Source organism: Vanellus vanellus (genome assembly GCF_965231255.1).
Source record: "Vanellus vanellus genome assembly, chromosome: 9".
In the NCBI taxonomy this organism is placed as follows: Eukaryota; Metazoa; Chordata; class Aves; order Charadriiformes; family Charadriidae; genus Vanellus; species Vanellus vanellus.
Genome location: NC_138914.1, coordinates 8,728,003 through 8,742,209, shown reverse-complemented (window position 1 = coordinate 8,742,209; position 14,207 = coordinate 8,728,003). Strand labels below are relative to the sequence as shown.

The 14,207-nt window shown below is 48.6% G+C and overlaps 1 protein-coding gene across 1 annotated transcript in view; it reads right to left on the bottom strand.

Moving 5' to 3' along the window:
• Positions 1 to 6,152: 6,152 nt before the first annotated feature.
• The window catches only part of LOC309675273 (contactin-4), a gene marked incomplete at both ends in the record, with an annotated part of 173,472 nt that continues 165,417 nt past the window's right edge, over positions 6,153 to 14,207 (bottom strand). Inside the window, 7 exons of the mRNA XM_082487533.1 lie at positions 6,153 to 6,253; positions 7,842 to 8,010; positions 9,578 to 9,690; positions 10,211 to 10,397; positions 10,849 to 10,964; positions 11,491 to 11,725; positions 13,520 to 13,590. Coding sequence (XP_082343659.1) covers positions 6,153 to 6,253; positions 7,842 to 8,010; positions 9,578 to 9,690; positions 10,211 to 10,397; positions 10,849 to 10,964; positions 11,491 to 11,725; positions 13,520 to 13,590 — 992 coding nt within the window. The remainder of the gene's footprint in view (positions 6,254 to 7,841; positions 8,011 to 9,577; positions 9,691 to 10,210; positions 10,398 to 10,848; positions 10,965 to 11,490; positions 11,726 to 13,519; positions 13,591 to 14,207) is intronic.

Here is a 14,207-nt window from a genome sequence, read left to right as displayed (position 1 = left end):
CTTGGTGCAGCCCTGTGTAGGGCAGCAAGGTTCCCAGCCGTGGTTCCTGGCAGTGATCGAGGTGGGTCAAATACTAGGAAAAGAGTAAAACAAGCTGTAGAGCACCCCAGTGCTGTCATCGCTGGTGCTGCACAGCTACAGCACATCCAGCCTGAGAGCAAGGACTCGCACTTGGCCTTCACTGATACACTTCGTAATGAAACGGTGTGAACTCAGCAAATACCCTGAATAACCTCCATGGAAATGCAATTAATTGATAAAGGGAGCGTCTGTCTGTGCTGCGTGTGAGCTGTGAGCCGTGCAGCCAGACCACTCCTGTGCGGGGACTGCTTGAACGGTGCGACAGCCAGGTTGTGCCCAACATGGCAGTGTCCCTCTTGTACTGCCTGAAGGTACTTACATCTTGCTTTTTAACTAAACATAGCACCAATTTCGGATGTTGGGAAAAGGCTGTCTCAGTTACAGGACTTTATAAACCCTGAAAGCCTCTGGATTTTATAGGTTATTTAAGACAGGGTTAGTTTGCTTCTGCAGCTGATGTACAATTAGAGTCTTGTTGGTTTTGTGCACACAACTAGCACCTTGCCTCGTTACTTTTGTACACACAGGTAGCACATTGCCCTGTTATTTGTGTGCATGCAGCTGGCACCTTCCTGCCGCAGGCACAACTCCCAAAATCTCAGGTTTTGCAGGTGGCCTGGTTGCATGCGCTGTGGGCCTGTGAGGAGCCACATTTAAACTTACAGTAAACTCGCAGCCTGGGAATTGAAAATTATTCTGGTAAATAGCTATGAAACAGTGCGGAAAACTGACAAGAGTCTCCCGCTCGTGAGCCACTGGCAACTGAAGAGCCCTTGGCACCTCCCTGCAGCGCAGCAAGCCCAGTGCTGAGCGTAAAACCCATCTGAGCCCCAGTTCCAAGGACGCTGCCAGCTCTCCCCACGCTGCGCTGCCGGCGCCTGCCAGCCTGCACCCCCAGCCCGGACCCTGCTGCGCCTGGGCAGGGCAACAGTCCTCCTCTCAGATTTTTTCCTGCGAAGTTCCAAGATATTGGTAAAAATGTCTAAGCTGATGTAGTTTCGCTGCCATACAAAGACACTTGACTAAGGATATCCTGATGCACGCCTCTCCTCAGCTGTCCTGGCTGTCCAGCGCACGGAGAATTGCTGTCTATTCCTCTCCTGGTTTGTGGAAGTTTATTTTTCCTTCAGGTTACCTTCTTCCTTCTTGTAAGATTTGTACAGTTTGCAGAAGAAAGTAGGCATTTTTCATACCTTGGTTTCCCTGGGATTAAACATCCCCGGGGTTTGGCTGTGTGAAGCCAGTGGGGCTGCAACGGCTGATCCCTGCACAGGGATCCCGGCGGCCGGCCGAGACTGCAGTCTGGGTGCTGCAAGACCCTGATTTCAGTGTGTTTGTTATGCTCCTGTTTCCTGAAGGAGGTGGATGGCTGCTGGGGTGGATGGGCTCTGAAAGCGCATCTCTCTGCCTACGCTCTGAAAGCGCATCTCTCTGCCTACCTGGGTGCTGACAGGGGGAGGCATGGGAGATGCCCAGTTTGCTCTTTTTCAGTCCAAGGCTCCTTTGCAGGCTCTTGCCTTAGACATCAGCTGGCAGCGCCTGCAAAAGGACAGGAAGGGATCGTTCGTGCTGCTTCCTGGTGCAAGAGAGTAAAGCTGGGGGGGGGGGGGAGAGGGGTAAATAAAAGAAAAATGGCACAAACTGATAAATTTCCTCAATTGCACTGACAAAACAAAGCACAGCCCAGGAATGCAGAGTTTTGAAGTGTATAGCAGTACTAGAAATGTGCCAAGGAGCTCTTGGTGCTCTTAGGAGGCTTTCTGAGCTGCAGGGAGCTGGGCTCCTCCTTCATGTGCAACTTCAGCTGCCGTCAGGTGATTTTGAAAATCCAAGCCCAATATTGCAACCCGTTTTCTTGGCTATCTGTTGTTCCATCTTAAATGAACCGAGTTTGAGACAGTGTAGGTTTCTGTTTGTGATTTGTTTACTTACCTTGTGTAATCCACTAGGCAAGTTACCAAATAAACCTCCTGCCTGAAACCACTTGAAGAACTCGGGCTTTGAGCTCTCTGGCTGCGGACCACGAAGCTCTCCTGTTCTTGCAGAGTCTCTTCCACTTCCAAGAAACCTCCTGTCCATGGAGCTGGCCAGAGGTGGGGTTAAGCACATTAACAAAGAATAACAAGAAAGAATTGACCCAGCAAGTAAATTGTTTGGAAAGTGCTGAAAGCAATGGAGTTCCCAGGTGTTACAGACTAAAAATAATTATAATAAATGAGCCAGTTCTCATCTGGGTGAAATAGCATGGCTCCATCAAAATTAATGTAGCTCATTAATATAATAATGTTTGTGCCTCAAATGTCTCTCCTGCACGTGATTTTAATGGATTTGAGGTGCCCAACTTTAACAGTCTAAAAATCAGAATTTCATTACTAAAATCCTAAAAATGAGACTGAAGAGAATTCATTTACTGTAATGTATTTTATGTCATGCTTTCAAGTGGCCTAATAAGTAAAATTTCTAAAAATAATTTCATTCCCATTAATGACAAGATATTGCAGAGATTAATACCATATATTTAAGTATAGTTTGCATTTGAGCCGTACCTTTGGCCCTGTGAACACATGGGTGTGAACGCTCAGCATTACCAGTGCCGGCAGGTGAGATGGTCCTGGGGCATGTGGGCAGGCAGCTCCGGGGCTGGGAAATACACTTTTGGTTGTCAGTGTCACCGATGCAGATGTGCATCATGGGAAAACAATGCAAACAACTGCAATGAGCTGGTAATGACTAGAAAACCCGTGTGGATGTTCATCTCATCAGCAAGGGTGCATCAGGTCCTCGGCACTTCCAGGGAGGATGAGTGGATGGCTTTGACAGCTGGCAGATGTGTGTCACACTTGCTCTAGGAAATAAACCAAACTGGTGTAAAGCAGCGGGAGCACCTTCATGTTCCAGCCGGGCCCTCGGTGCAGCCGTCCCGGCAGCCCCGAGCTGCCTCGGGCAGGTACACGCAGGGGGAACCTCACCTGTAAAGAACAAGATCCACCTGCGCAGGATGAGGAAAGGCATTCCTGGCAGAGCTGCCTTCCTCACAGCCACTACACTCAGAGCAAACAGTCTTCCTTTCAGGCAAGAGAGGAAAGGGAGTGTGTTCAGCACATCCCAGGAGATGGCTACGTGCCGCTCGGGAGCTCCGCAGTGGGAAGACGCAACGAGAACTGGCCGCACTCGGGGCCGTGTGTCACATTTTGCCACTTACGCCAGCCCACACCACTGGTGAAGCCATCTATCCCCCAACTCCTAGATCAGAGTTACAAGTTTTGTGCCTGGAGCACACACAAATATTTATTCGGAAGGTTTTTTTCTTTAAACCCAGCTACAAACCCAGTGTGTTCTTCCCGCTGCAGCTTTTCCCCACTGCCTCCACACAAGCAGCCTCAGGAACATTCCCCTCACCCACCTCTAGAGACAAAAATTTTAAATTTGCTTTTTAAAAACTGAATTGTATGAATGGGCCATTTTGGTTTTAAGCTTCATTGATTACAAAGTGCAATATTGCTCCTTTGAAACGCAAAGCACAGTCATACGACTCCTGTGCTGCCACCCCTAAAAAGCAGAATTACAAAAGCAGGTTTGGTGGATCTAGCGATTTCAAGCAGTGCTCCCCAAAATCACAGAATGGTTTAGGTTGGAAGGGACCTTAAAGACTATCTCGTTCCACCCCCACTTCCATGGGCAGGGACACCTCCCACCCGCCCGGGTTGCTCAGAGCCCCGTCCAACCTGGCCTTGAACACTCAAATCCTCGGACGCCCCGAGGCTCAGCGCAGACGCGGTGCGGTACCTGCAGGGCTTGGCTCGGGTGCGGGCTCCGTGCTGCTCTGCTCTCCAGCGCTGCCCCGCAGCTCCTGCTGCTCCCGGGCGACTGCGATGGCCGTGGTCAGGCACGAGGATGCTGAACGCCGGTTCGGTCTCTGTGTTTGGGTTTTTTCTCTTCTTTTCGCCTCTCAGTGAGACTCCGAGCTCCCCAAGCGGCAGAAGCTCTGCTCTGACGGCTCCAGCCCATGAGAGCTTGGAGAGGTCGTGACTCTACATTAACAGAAATTATCACCCCAAATTCACCCACGCAGACCTTTTTGTCCAGTTTTGGAAACAAAATTAAACCAGAGACATATAAATAGATCTTTTTCTGCCTCCACAAGCTTTTGACTTAAACCAACTCCTATTTCATATCTTCATATCAGTGACAAGCCCAGGAGGCACTGCCTATTGCCGTGGGGGAATTTGTCACCAGGTACAACAAAACATGGAGGAAAAATGCTCCTGGAAGACAGGTATCTTTACAAATGACAGAATATTTATTACCAATACCTTTAAAAAAAGATTACATCTGCTAGATCACTGATAAATATCATTTACACTGGGGAGAAAACTACAGCAGCGTTTTTTTTTGTTCTATTTTTCTTGGTTTTGTAGTTTTTTTGGTTTTTTTTTTGTTGTGGTTTTTTTTTTGGTTTTTTTTTTTTTTTTACATAGAAGTAACCATATCAAACTAAGAAAGGAACACAGCTTGAAATACTGACAATATTTCTCTGGTCAACACCCCTGACTTTTACACAAGTGGAATCCTGATTATGAGTTACTGAATAAATATATTTAGAAGGTCTAAAAGTTAACTGTATTATTGTGTAAGCAAAAAAGACAAGTTACAGGCAAATTCAAGCTATCAGGAAAAAAAAATAATAATAAACCACTGCAGCGCATTTAAACTTGAAAATTTCATAGAAAATTCCGTTGCCTTTTACTAGCGTTATCCCATCTGAGTGAACTTACAAAATTACCCCGTAGTAACAAACAGTCCTTCTCTTAAGAAGAATTATTTTGCGGTGGATATTGTCGTTTTCCAGCGTGACTCTATTTTGCCTCCAGAGTCTCTAAAGAAACGCAGACTTCCCGGCAGAGAGAGCACTGACGGCGCTCCCTGCGGACACCTGGCTCCTCCAGGGGAGCGCGGCTGCCCCGTGGCGCTGCCCGAAGTCCGGCACCGCTCCTCCTCTGCTGCTCTCGCTTCAGACCAGATTTCCCAAGCATTTTCTATCTAGTGGAGTGACGAAGGATGATGAGTTATGTTCCAGTGCACGTGGAAAGCAAGCGCGTGTTCGGACAACGAGCCCAGGGCAGCTTTATTCTGCCTTTATTCTGTCGCTGTATTCTAATTTCCTCGGAATAAAATCCCCTGAAGTGAGGTGGATTTAGCCGGGTTTACACCCAAAGGTGAGAACTGCATCGTTTGCTTGCTCCTTCGGGTACCCGTCCCTTTTTGTCACTAGAGGCAGAGATCGCATCTTTGCAGTATCTTCATTCCTACGCAATTTAATGCTAATTATGATAAAGACAAAGCTATTTCAAGACAGGAAAAACGGACCTTTGCTGCACGATGCCAGAATATTAGCTACATGTCCTGTAGTCCACAACCAACCAAAATTCAGGTATTTTTTCAAGATTATAGCGTTTTTACTATTTCGAGTTTGTCTTGCTTAGACCTCTGAATAAAATATAACCTCTTGTGTGTTATAAGCACTTGATTTAACACAAGAATCACTGTAACTGCCACTTAAATCCAGCCGCATTACAAAGGGAATCTGGAACCGTTCTGCCTTGCGCAGCCTTGTAAAACTGTACACTAAAGTTGCAGCCAATTTACTGAGAACAACTTTGAACTCTCCATCATAAAGGAAAAAATTCCAAATGATATTTTCATGATAATGTTGTCCATAGCATTTTATAGCAGAGGAAAAATTAATATCTACATCATATGTTAACTTTAAAAAATTCTATAAAACACTAAATATATAATAAAAAATATGCATATAAGGACATATGTAAACTGCTTTGGTAACATCATATTACAGATGTTTTCAGTGCATTGCAGAGTTTCCAAGGAAACTTCAGACAAAGCTATATTTGCTTTGAGGAAGTACTGTATAATGCCATTCCTAAAGAAGCATAAACATTTTTCCAGTAGTAAGATGTACTCAAACCACAATATTACTTAGTACTGGGTGTCTTCAAAACAACTAGCTAAATGTTGCTTATATTATAAACAAGAAGTCCTTTATGTCATTTTTGTCATAAACTGGACCGAGCTGTGAGCGATATCATTATTGTGCTGATGGCTGACAGTGTACAGGCGTTGGAGGTCGAAGAGCCGGATCCTCTCGCGTATGCGTCTGAGCAAAGGAGAGAAGAGGGGGGAAATCAGCCAAGGGCGACGACAGCGACGTTCGTTAACCCAGCCCTCTCCCCCGGGGTTTTACTTCTGCCACCTCCCATGACGCGCGGCAGTGGCAGGAGGCTCGGGGACTCCCGGTAAGGTGGGACATGCAGCCCTCGGCTCTGCTTTGCTCCCTTTGGGTAAGTGCCTGGAAGGGGCCGCGGTGTCGGGGAGTGCCGGCTGCCGACGCGGCCGCACTCCGCCACCACGCGCAGTCCCCTCCTCCTGCTTCAATAACCTCCTGTTTACTGTGTTTCACCTCCCTAACTGAATTTTTTGGCTTAACTTTAATTCCTGCCGCTGCTGCGTCGAGGCTACTTTCACAATTGTATTACTTCATGGCCTGTTTACTTATTATTTTATTTTTTTTACAATAGTACTATATCCAAGCTGTTACTTATGGCACCAGCCCGGCACGACGCCCGTCCTGGAGGAGCTGCATAGCTGCTCTGTGGCCCACTGCCTTGAGCCAAATAGGAACTGGCATGTGTTCCTGCTCTCCTTCGCTCTCCTGTGTCTGCTGATTAAATTCCTCTGTATGGTTTATATAGCCACACTGTACAGCTACAGTGGAGATAATTCTGATCTCACCCAGGGTTTTTTACATTGCTGTAATTTTAATGCCATATTCCTGCATTGCAGAGGCTCCTGATTTAATGCAGCTTATAAACTGTGGCATTATTAATGGAAGATGGGACATGGAGATTTTGCAAAAGCAATGTTGTGTAATAAAATACTCTTTTCTGTTTGTTCTTCTACACAACCTCATTTCCCTAAATAAATATTTATGCATCCAACACACAATGGAATATGGCTATACAGTAGCCTTATAAATTTAAAAGCCTCTGAACACTGCATTTTGTATTTTGTTACAGTGAATTGCAGTGAAACAATATATTCAACATATATACAAGTATGGAAGTAAGAAGGTGGAAAGTTTCTAGAAATGTTAAATACAAATATAGCTAGAATCACAGAATGGTTTGGGTTGGAAGGGACCTTGAAGATCACCTTGTTCCACCCCCCTGCCCTGGGCAGGGACACCTCCCACCAGCCCAGGTTGCTCCAAGCCCCGTCCAACCTGGCCTTGAACACCTCCAGGGATGGGGCAGCCACAGCTTCTCTGGGCAACCTGCGCCAGGGGCTCACCACCCTCACAGGAAAGAATTTCTTCCTGATATGGTCTTCCTGATATCTAGTCTAAATCTACCTTCTTCCAGTTTGAAGCGATTCCCCCTCATCCTACTGCTACCTGCCCCTGTAAAACTACTTATGATGGGGTTTCTTATGGTTTAATCCTGACTCAGGATGAAATCAGAAATACCACTCCTGGCTCAGTCTGACTCTCAGCTCCCTGCCTGGGAGACAGCCAGACCTGCTGCCTGCCCGTGCACAGCTTCGTGCCTCTGCTTCGTCCTCATCTGTAGACACAAACGGTGACGGGGGTGAGGCAGGAGGAGAGGGGCCGGGGACACTGGCTCCCCAAGGCTCGGTGGCCGGTGGCTGCCGGAGCGGGCACCAACCCCGCTTCCTCCCATACTTACTTGATATCTTTGGAATTCGGATTTGTTCGCTGCTGCTGCCATCGCCCCCATCACTGAACGGCTTTATCTCTATGATGTAGTCCTCGTCGAACGGCAGGGAGAGTTCCACGGAGGTTTTATTCGTTTCTATCACGGACGTGCTGCTCTGCCTGTTCCACCTGTACAAAACCTGCAGCAAAGGGGAGAGAGACAAGGAGGCAGAAACAGCAGAGATGTCCGTTGCCCTCAGGGCGTCCAGATTTACTGCTGCTCTTGTCCTGCCTCTGATGCTCAGACACACGGTCGGGTCCCAGAGGGGCTATCTTGGGTTTTGCTGGGGACCGACACCAGCACGGCGGTGACAGTGCCTGGGCGGGGAGGTGACACTGGGAGGAGGGATGCGCAGCACCAAACACGGCACCAGTATCTGGTGAAGCCCCTCGGTGAAATCTTTAGCTTGACCAAGCTAAAATAAATCCCACGGGCTATTTATAGAGGTCAGAAACTTCTTATTACGATTCTTCAGGAAACTGAGTTGGGGTATGTGATGCAGCGCCACAAACGGCTTCCCAGAATAAAATGGCTTTCTTGAATGACCTTCTAAGATCTGGGAATTTTACTAATTTAGATCATAAATTGTCACATAAAATATAAGATTTCCAGGAAAAAAAGAAGAAAAATAGGCAATGCTTTGCTGTGATTCAGGAAAGAAATCAGTCTGGCTGTGCTATCCTAACGGTACATTAAAAGAGGATTTTTTAGAAGCCCGCGGGATGGGAGTTTGCTTTTTCAGGGTGATGAGTCTCTCTCAGCCTCTTTCAATTGACTTCTTAATTTGCATTTCAAACCTAAAATATGTAGTGAAAAGTTGGTCCAAACTGCTGAGGTTCATCTGAGGTTTTGACTAAAAACCCGGAGGAATTACTTTTTTTTTGGTAATCCGATACAGAGCACCAAAGATACTTAAAAGTTAGTGCAGAAATTCCAGAGAGTTGGCACAGGCTCGCAAAGCTGCCGCCGCCGGCATTTCAGATTTTGAATGAAGTACAAAGGATGTCCAGGTTCTTCATCGTTTCAATCTCTGGTGGAAAACGTTTGCACAACTCATCCCCCAAGGCAACGGCTGGCAATTCCACGCCGATGTCTTCTTTGGGCCAAATTAAACCCTTGTGTAAGGTGATAGAGCTGAATTCTTCCCAAGATTTCTCTCTAGTTAAATTATACCCTATTAAAGCTGCTACTAATGAGGATTCTCTTTCTTCTCCTTTTGGCTTTGCTTTCTGAAGAAAATGGGAGCTATTAAAAAAGCATTTTATTTATCTGCAATTAAGGAGTCAACTCCAGCCTTTGGAAGGTTTCCAGTACCGGCAGGAGAGCAGTCCTGCAGGTGGGAGCTTCAGAGGAGGTGGTGAGGAGCAGGCGAAAGTCTGTGGGCTGAGACCCAAAGTCTGTGGGCTGAGACCCGCACGGGTGCTGGCAGGGGCGAGGGTGAGCAGAACGTGCTCACTCTACACGGGTATGGCCTCTGTTTCTGGAGGAACGCTCCAGTTTAAACCTGGAAAACCATGCAAGTGCCATGAAAAACACCTCGTCTGGTCTTACTGTGAACCCCAGCTTGACACTGCATTCATGGAAATGTTCCCTATAGCCCGATACCGGACTCCAGCAAGAGATGAAGCTTCATGCTGGGCCAGGGGGTGGTGAGGGGTTGGTGGGGGACAGTGTTGTCCATCTGCCTGTGCTGACAAAACACTCACCTTGTAGCCTCTCACTTCTGACTCGTTGTCCAGTGCTTTCACTTGGTCCCAGTTCAGTATGATCTTGGAGTCGGATGAATTCCATATGATGTTCCCGGGGGGCTGACTCGGTGCTATACCAAAATATACACAGCGCTGTATTACTAAGGAGCACCTGTTCCCAGTCAGATCCCTCCCAGTACCAACGTGGCTTCCACCACCAGAGCTGAGCATGCCCAGAGCCCTATCGCTCTGGAGAGCTAATGAGCTGTTTCACTGATCTGTGTCCTCAAGGTCACAGGAGGTGTGACACAACGCAGTGCTCTAAATGAAAAATGGATTCAGTCAGTTGCTCAACATGCCTCAGACCAGAAGAAAAAAGTCCTCTTGAACGATGAGATAAATATTTAATTTTCCTGCACAGCTGTGATTTCGGTTTTGCATGCTCTGCTTACTTAACACAGGGAAAAGCCTCCAAAAAAAAAAAAAAAAAAAACACAACTCAGGCTGATAAGTCTTCTCTGAACAAAAACCCAGCAAAGAAAAGTCTGACAGCTCCTTCAGACTCGAGAAAGCTTGAGAACGAGAGAGGGGATCGCTGGCAGGAACCCTCCCAGGCAAGAGCCCCCCCCCCCCGCCCTCCCAAACACTCACGCGGCTTTTTGGTTGTGACGTTGACAGCGGCACTGGAGGGGCCGGTGCCAGCCGTGTTGTACGCCCTGACTGCCAAGTGATACAGCGCGTTGCCTCTCAGGTTGGTGACTTTCGCCGACGTTTGATTGCCAACCGTTCGAATCCTTTTCGCGTTCTCTTCCTTTTCGTCGTGTCTCCAACACCTGACCTGAGAAGCAGAGCAGGTACGTGTTTACCCCCAGCGATGGGCCGGCAGCGCCCGGCCCTTTCCAGCGCTGACTGCCCAACGCAGAAGTGCCGCAGGGACAGATCCTGTGCCCTCTTACAACCCCTTCTCGTTCCTCGCTCGGAACCAGCCCGGCTGCAGCGTTCCCTCCCCGGGACCTCAGGCGCTGCGGGGCCGTGGAAGCACATTCCCGCGGGTTCCCCCCAGCAAGCTCCGCTCTGCACGTTCAGCCAGATCACGCACAGGAAGATGGATAATCCTCGCCCGTGCGAGAGAAATCCCCACGTACTGGAGAGACGGGGAAGCAAACACGCCGCAGGAGCCCAGCTGCCCCCTGGGCAGGCAGGAGCAGCCCCACCGTGACCGCCCATCATGTATCTCCTCAGCTTCTTGACGCTTAGCGCTGGAAGGATGCTGCGCTGCGTTCCCGTACCTCGTATCCCTGTATTCTTCCTTTGTGCTGGTTCTCCCGAGGGGGACCCCAAGAAACTTCGACGTCCGAAGCAGAAAGACTTCTGGCCAAAACAGTGGTGGGGGCCCTCGTCGGCTCTGGGTAGAGGAGTTAAAAATAAAATGAAGAGTTTTCAATTTTATGTTCAATCAGTCCCAAACTGATTTATTTTCCTCATTGCAGGAAAAAGAGGCACGCCACCAAAACAAACTCCCACATCCTAAAACGATGGCCTGTGCCTGTGCCAGACAGCACTGCTCCTCTGCCCAAGGAATAATAAGATGTCATTACTAAACTCAACCCAGGATACCATGTACTGTAATTAGGACAAGAGGGAACATTTTCTGATCAGTGGACATTAATTCATACCAAATCTCAGTAGAATTCTTTCCAGATTACATATTACTTTTCCATTAGTATCAAAAGATTTCATTACGATTAATGTTATTTTAATGACTATCAAAAGAATTAATCACAGCTTGTCATTTATTATAAATCAGAGCGAGGATTAGGTATCAAAGGATATGTCAAGGTGGATACTAAACCCTTTCAGACCCGGTCAGCCCCCCCCACGTCCAGCGGTGGGGAGGAGGGAGACGCGGTGGGGAATGCTCCCGGCTCTACCTTCCTCTGCCGAATAGACGACGGTCACGGGGCTGAAGGACCCTTCCCCCTTGTTGTTGTACACCCCCACTTTCACTTCGTAGGGGGAGAAGGGCGGCAAGGTCTCATTGCGGAAGACGTATCTGGCGGCGTCCGGGGAGGCCACGACGGTCTGCATCCAGCTGATGGTGCCAAAGGGCCGGAAGGCCACCACGTACCCGAAGCCACCTCCGTTCTGCAGCTCCTCGGGCACGGTCTGTGGGCAGGCACACCGCGGGAGAAAGGGCACTTTCAGCAATGGCACGCGTTTATCTCTCCGTCTGCATGCTGGCTACTGCTCTCGGTCCGTCTAAAGCCACGGTCCTAAATGGAGCGCTGGAGATGGGTGGTGGCCGTAGTCCTGCTTCACATCTAACCTGACTTCATCCCACCCGGCCCGTGCTAGAGCCTTGCTGCTCCACGAGCGCCCTGTACTCAGCGTGGAAAGCAGCACCTCCACAATTCACTTCACCTAAGACTTAAATCATCTTCTCGGGCACCCACCTTCCTTCCCTGCCCAGACTGGGAGCCTCCGGTACCGATGTGAGTCACTGCAATGACTGAGGCTGAGGTTCGGTGGGGTAAACCCAGGACACGGTTCCTGCTTTCCCAACACTCGTGCGGCTGCTCTCACAGCTTTGGAGTCGCACGTGAAGCCCTGAAGAAGATCTCCTGGCCCAGTGCCACACAGTGACCCAGAGCAGGTCAGCCGACTAGCCTCATTCCACAGGACGTGACCCGTTAGGGACCGTGATGGCAGGGAGGGGCTTGTCACAAATGTGATGGAGCAGGGCAGGTAAGCACTAGGTAACAGCTGGAAAAAAGAACCTGTCACCTCCAGGTCACTTCTGGACACACTGACACTTCCTAGTCTAAGGGTCGCAGCCCCCTCAAAGCTCCACCAAAAGCCAAAGCTTCCAATGTATTAAACCAATCTGTAATTATGGGCCACTCTCCCACAGATGTCCACGGCGCTTAGGCACGCGCAGGGGTTACTTTTGGGGACTGCTTCTTCCTCTGTGTTGTCAGGCTCAAAAAATGCATCGGACCATAAAGAAAAGGCCTCTGGACATTTAAAAGAGTAAACTGCCTGTTCCATCAAAATACAAATTAGATTTTGTGCAAATTATGACTCAAAGTCATGGCTGGTGTTCTTGCCATGTGTGTTTTTGAAGCATATTGCAGTATCTTTAGGAGACACGGCGTAGCTAATTAGTCCAACAGAGGAGGAAATTTAGCACATTGAGCTGTGTGGTAAGGACAAAAACCCATTTATAGTTTTTTAATAACCTTAAAAATATCTCTGGCGATTCATTCTGCCAGCTTGGTCAGAAATAGTGCTAAGTGGAAGTGTTAGCATGTCGAGTGAAGTTCATTATTAGGAAAAATACGCCAGCTGCATCGCAACGTAACATGAAAATACGAGCAGACAAATGACTAAAGTTCTCACCCCGACTTCTGTAAGGAATATTAAACATTTTTCATCTCCGTACCTCCTCTTGCTGGCTTTCATTAGCGGCAACGGAAGCCAGCACGCAACTCGGTAGTACTAACTCTTAACCATTTGCTGCCGTATAACCCGGTGCAGGGTCAGGGCTGCACCTCAGGAGGCAGCCACGGCAATTCTCAGCCTGGTCAGGACGTCCCGCGCTTGGCCTCCCAAACTCTCTCCTGTCCCTCAGCTGGTTCCTGCCCGGCCATGTTTTGCCGTACGCGTACGGATGTGCCGAGTCGGAGGAGCTGAGCCCGTGTTGCCACCGCGACGCGCAGCCTGCTCGCTCCCCGCTGTCCCCCGCACAGCGCTTCTCTGCTGCCTTCCCTGCGCCGGGCCGGGCACGGGCAAGGGGTTCAGCTCAATTTTAATAGCCAGGCTATTTTTGTCACGCTATCTATAGGGGCTTTCTACTGCCAACTGCTTGAAATCTACAGCAGCTTCACTGGGGTCTGGGGCGAAAGGGTGCATCTAGATCAGGACCGTATTAATTTTCCTCTTGGTTTGGACTCCACTTACCTCCCAAGTAATGACCAGCTCAGACTTGCTCCCTCCACCACCACTGACATTTGCTGGGGTCACTTCGGGAACTGCAAAACAAAAAAAAAAAAAGATTGAGAAGATGCACGTGGTGACTTTGAGATGAGAAAAGCGCATTGAAATGGAACAGACCTACGCAGCAACAGGACTCTGCTGCCCTTCCCCTGCTGGGTACCAGAAATGCTATTAGGAAATGACTAATTTGCCATGGCAAATAGCACATTAAAAAGTATGTCAATAATAGTATATTAAAAGTACGTCAATTAACTTGTGTATTCAGCCACTAATTGCTTAGTTTAAACATTTATCTTCCATAAAAAAAAGGCTTTTATTTATTTTCGTATTTCATACTCTGTTCCATCACAGGCTAAAGCAGAACAGAGGAGCCACCTACCAGGGCTTTCCCACAACCCAGCCGCATATCCCCGCAGCCACCATGCTGCACCTACGCCTTCCTGCGACCCCTTTCCACCAGATCAAAAGACGGGGACAGCATCAAAGAGCGTTAAAGCTCTCAACGGTTGTCGCTTGTGCTGGAATCCCTCAACACAGGCGCTACTGAGGATCACTGTTAAGCTGTGCCAGCAGCAGCCTGAAGACACGCTGTGGTTCCAGGAGGCAGCGGTGTGTCTGGGAGAGGGCTGCAGAAGACAGACCTTCAGGAAGC